Here is a 4,929-nt window from a genome sequence, read left to right on the forward strand (position 1 = left end):
TTCATAAGTTTTAATTTAAGATAAACACATTGCAATCCGTACTACTTACTATACGTACTATTAGCTTTAGGATTTACTGATATACTTATTACTACCGCAACAGCCGTACTTTAAAGATCATTAGAGATAACTGGATCTAATGTACTGAGGTTATGTAAAACTGCGCGGAAACTTGATTTTTACTGTACTGGTTTGCTTCTTCTGCTGCATGACGTTTCCTCGCGAAACTTCACTGTCAGCAGACCCGTCGACGTCAAATGAAGCGCTGCGCTCGGTAGCGTCGCCGCAGCGAGGGGTCTCGTCGGCACATACCCCCACCCGTAAACCTTGGTGAGGGCCAGGAGCTCCTGGAATACTGGAACTAGGTTTGCTCTTCGGCTCGACGTCCAAAACAGCCAGCTTCGCGGCTGGTCTTCGAAGTAGACCCGCTGTGGTTCGCACCAACGCCTGCCGTACTCTACCGTCTTGTCCAGGAAACACTGCCTCGATCCGCCCCCGAGTCCACTGGTTCCTCGCCGCCTCGCCAACCACCAGGACCAGATCGCCGACCTCCAGGTCCTTGACCTCCTGGAACCACCTGCATCTGCGCGTAATTACTGGGAGGTATTCCTTTAACCATCTGTGCCAGAATCCGTCGCTGATGAGCCGCGCCAAGTTCCAGCTGCTTCTCAGTGTTGAACGACTATCTATCGGGCCAGTAGGCAGGAACTTGATGCCGGATGAATTACCCAGCAAGAAGTGGTTTGGTGTCAGAGCTTCTTGATCTGCAGATTCCAATGGGATGTATGTAAGTGGCCTTGAGTTTATCATGGCCTCCGCTTCTAACAAGATTGTTTCCAGTGTTTCATCGTCAGGTTTTCGGGTACCATCCAGCGTCGCCCCGATTGCCACCTTGACCGAGCGAACGAGCCTCTCCCATGCACCGCCCATGTGCGGGAAGCAGGTGGAATGAACTTCCATGTAGTTTGTGAGGTAGTAAACTTTTCCGACATCATCTTGTTGTGCACTTCCAGTTTGTTGCTAGTGCCCTGGAAACAGGTGGCATTGTCCGACCAGAATTCCCGCGGCATACCCCGGCGGGAGACAAAGCGTTGCACAGCCATGATGCACGACTCCATACTCAGTGAGTGTACCACTTCCAAATGGATGGCTCTGGTGGTGAGACACGTAAAGAGGGCTACCCAGCGCTTGACGTTGCTTCTGCCCATTCTGACGAGCACCGGCCCGAAGTAGTCCAGCCCGGTGAAGGTAAATGGCCGGATGAACGAAGTTACCCGCATTTCCGGTAGTGGGGCCATAGCGGGCGGTCTCGGGGAAGACTTAGCAATTCTGCACCAGACGCAGCTTCGTGTGACCTTGTCTAACAATCGACGCAGTTGCGAAATGTCGAATCGTTGGCGAATTTCGTTGAAGACGGTCTTTCGGTTGGCGTGGCGAAAGCGGCGGTGGAACCAGTCTACAAGTAAGAAGGTTATTAAATGTTGTTTGGGTAGGATTACGGGAAACTTAGCTTCGGTCGGTGTGTAGGGTGCCGCACCGATTCGGCCACGACTCCGCAGAACTCCATTCTCATCGAGGAACGGCCACTTGGTGTAGATGTCGCTGGTCTTATCCACAACATTATGACGTCGATCTGGTGGACCTTGAGTTTGGACGAGTACGGCGATTTCATCAGGATAAACATCGCCTTGCGCCATCTTCCACAACTCTTCTTCCGCTAGTCGTAGCTCATCGCTGGTAAGATTGCCGAGCTCTTTAGCTCTTCCTTTCTTCCGCCGAATGTTGTTGATAAAGCGAAGCACGTATGCTACTGAACGGTGCATTTTGGTCCAACTGCTAAACCGGGTGAATTCCACCAACGCAAAGTGTGCGAAATGACAGTGGGCATTCCTTAGTTCTTCCTCAGTTGGCTCAATCGGTTGTTGCGTAGGCCAATTCCTTTCGGTGGTTTGGAAGAAGTCATGAGGCTGGAACCAAGGGCTGTTCATCGTCAGCTGCGGACCAATTCCCCACTTCGTCGCGAGATCAGCAACGTTGAGTTTCGATGGTACGTACATCCACTCATTTGGCTCTGTGGTTGTCAGGATCTCGCCGACGCGGACAGCAACAAACTTATGATACCGTCTGTGATCGATTGATTTGATCCAAGCGAGAACGGTTTTCGAATCGCCCCAGAAATATCGGAAATTGATTGGGTAAGAGTGCTGACTTTGGATGCTGCCGGCCAAGCGAACCCCGAGGTTGGCGGCTTTCAACTCGAGTCTGGGAATAGACAAAGTTTTCAATGGGGCAACTTTCACTTTGGCCCCGACGAGTGCCACTTGCACGCAACCGTTACTCTCCAGTCGGAAATAAGCCACCGCAGCATACGCCATTTCGCTAGCATCTACGAACACGTGTAGTTGGAGGCGATCCAGGTTCTTAGGAAAGGGTGACCTAAAGTAGCACCGGGGTATACGGATCTGGTTTAACTGTCCGAAGAGCTCCGACCACTGCCGCCACCGCTTGTTGAGATCGTCAGGAATCTGTTGGTCCCATTCCGTACCTTTCGCCCACGTGTCCTGGAGAAGAATTTTGCCGTGTACAAGGAAAAACGCGACGAAACCGAGCGGATCAAATAGGCTCATAACAACTCGGGCGATTTCCCGCTTGGTGGGAATGTGATCCTCATGAAGAATGCGCTGTATGTCATCTCTCATACCAAAGGAGTACACAAACACGTCTTCGTACGGTATCCATTTAATCCCCAGCACTGATTCGGACTTTTCACCTCGCTCCAAGTCTAGATTTTTCGATGAAGGCATTGTCGTCTCTCCTATTCCTTCCAGCACCCCCACTTCGTTCGATGAGAAATTCCGCAGAGTGAAGCCTCGAATTTCACCTCGTTCACAACCTTTATTGCCTCCTGAAGCGTCTCGAAGCTGTCTAAGTAGTCGTCTACATAATGGTTGTACCGGATAGCTGTAGCGGCTCGGGGATACTCGTCGGCGAATTCCTCTGCATTTAGGTTCTTCACATGCTGTGCGGACGCCGGGGAACAAGTGGAGCCGAATGTGGCCACATCCATCACATACACCTGAGGGCAATCCGATGGGTGGTCCCGGAACAGAAACCGTTGCGACTGGCAGTCGGGAGCTCGAATCTTGATCTGATGGAACATCTCCATTATGTCTCCACAAACGGCGACAGGATACTGACGAAACTGGTACAGAACTCTTGGCAGGGGGGTCAACAGATCCGGTCCCTTGAGTAGCTTAGAATTGAACGACACATCGCGTACCTTTGCCGCCGCGTCCCATATGAGGCGAATCTTGTTTGGTTTCTGGGGACTAGAAACTACACCAAGGGGTAGATACCAGATCCGGCTTGACTCAACAGACGTCAGTTCAGTTAAAGTAGCCTTGTGAGCGTAGCCCTTACGCTCATACTCGAAGATCTGTTCGCGAACGCGCTGCTCCATAACCGGATCCTTTTGGAGCTTCCGCTCAAGTCCCTCCAGCCGTCGCACAGCCATAGGGTAGCTGTCGGGGAAGTCTGGGTTGTCCGTTCTCCATAGGAGTCCCGTCTCGTAGCCTGGCCCGAACGGTAGCCGCTTGGTTGTTTCCTGTAGCAACTTTCTTGAACGCTTGTCGTCATCAGATTCCGGAACTACACATGGGCCCAGGACTCCTGCATTCTCCAAAGTAAAGTAGTCGCGGAGCTGCTTGTTTAGCTCTCGATCAGGATCGGACACCACCCCGGCGTGAAAGCTAGTGATCGCCGTTCGAGACGGTTGGCCCGGAATACATCCATAAATACTCCATCCTAGCCGGCATTTTGCACCAATTGGATCGCTCGGGCCTCCTTCACGCAGCTTCAGCGGAACGCACAGACGTAAGTTGTCGAGACCAATAAGTAATTTGGGTTGAACTAGCTCATAATCCTCTAGCGGAAGACCTCGAAGATGAGGGAAACGCCGTGCCAAATCACCGTATTTGAGCGTTTGCGAAGGCAGAACCAGACGACTAACCGTACGAACATCAACGATTTTGTGCCGTGCAACACAGCCCTTACCAGCAATGGCGATGTTCACGCGCTGCGATCTCGATTCAACCCGCCTAACATTTCCTGTCCATTGGAGAGTCAGGGCTTCTGTTGGACCCGTAACCTTCAATTGCTTCGCTATAGATTCCTCCAGCAGTGTAAAGGAAGAGCCCTCATCTATAAAGGCGAAGATCGTTTGAAAAATGTTGTTGCTGTAGAGGACTACTGGCACGATTCGGAAGAGTGGCCATTTCAGGACACCGGAGGATACGTGGCTCGCTGAGACGGAAACGTTTTCCGGAGTAGAGTTGGAAGTGTGGAGGAGGGTGTGATGCTTATGGCGGCACCCTTCTATTCCACATCCATTCCAGGAACGACACGGCCATTTTCCGTGACTGTTGAGGCAGGTCCGGCATAACCCCTTCTGCTGGACCAGCTTCCAGCGTTCATCCAGACACGCGCTCTTGAATTGATGGCAATCGGCCACTCGATGGCCAGCACGCCCACATGCCCAGCATGGCTTACCTTGCTTTGAGTTGTTTGATGCACTACAAGCCGCTGTAGGTGATGCACTACGATTTTTAAACGTCTGCGAATTTCTTTCCGCTGAGTGTGTATGCAATGTACCGGTGTCCTTGGATTTTGGCCGGTTGTTTCTCGACGCGGACACTACTCCTGGAAATTCGAAGGATACTTCGCTAGCTGCTGTCACCAATCCGGACATGAACCTGCCGAATGTGTCGAGGGTTGCTGGCTGGTTCTGCGTTTTGTAGAAGGCCCAGTTCATTCGCATTGATCCTGGTAGCTTCTCCACTAACTCCTGCATCAGGGTTGGATTAGACAGGTGGTCCTGCTGACCTGCTGCTCTGAGATGATCAACCAAATTTTGCACCGACAAACCGAACT

The 4,929-nt window shown here is 51.8% G+C and overlaps 1 protein-coding gene across 1 annotated transcript; it reads right to left on the reverse strand.

Moving 5' to 3' along the window:
- Nucleotides 1–821: 821 nt before the first annotated feature.
- On the reverse strand, nt 822–2,804 carry LOC131686893 (uncharacterized). Its single transcript, XM_058970898.1, has one exon. It carries the CDS (start codon nt 2,802–2,804, stop codon nt 822–824), a length of 1,983 nt encoding a protein of 660 aa, XP_058826881.1.
- Nucleotides 2,805–4,929: the final 2,125 nt, after the last annotated feature.

Source organism: Topomyia yanbarensis, chromosome 3, assembly GCF_030247195.1.
Source record: "Topomyia yanbarensis strain Yona2022 chromosome 3, ASM3024719v1, whole genome shotgun sequence".
In the NCBI taxonomy this organism is placed as follows: Eukaryota; Metazoa; Arthropoda; class Insecta; order Diptera; family Culicidae; genus Topomyia; species Topomyia yanbarensis.

Excerpts from the sequence above, each read along its gene's own strand:
- LOC131686893 (XM_058970898.1), bottom strand. The coding sequence starts at position 2,804 with ATGCCTTCATCGAAAAATCTAGACTTGGAGCGAGGTGAAAAGTCCGAA.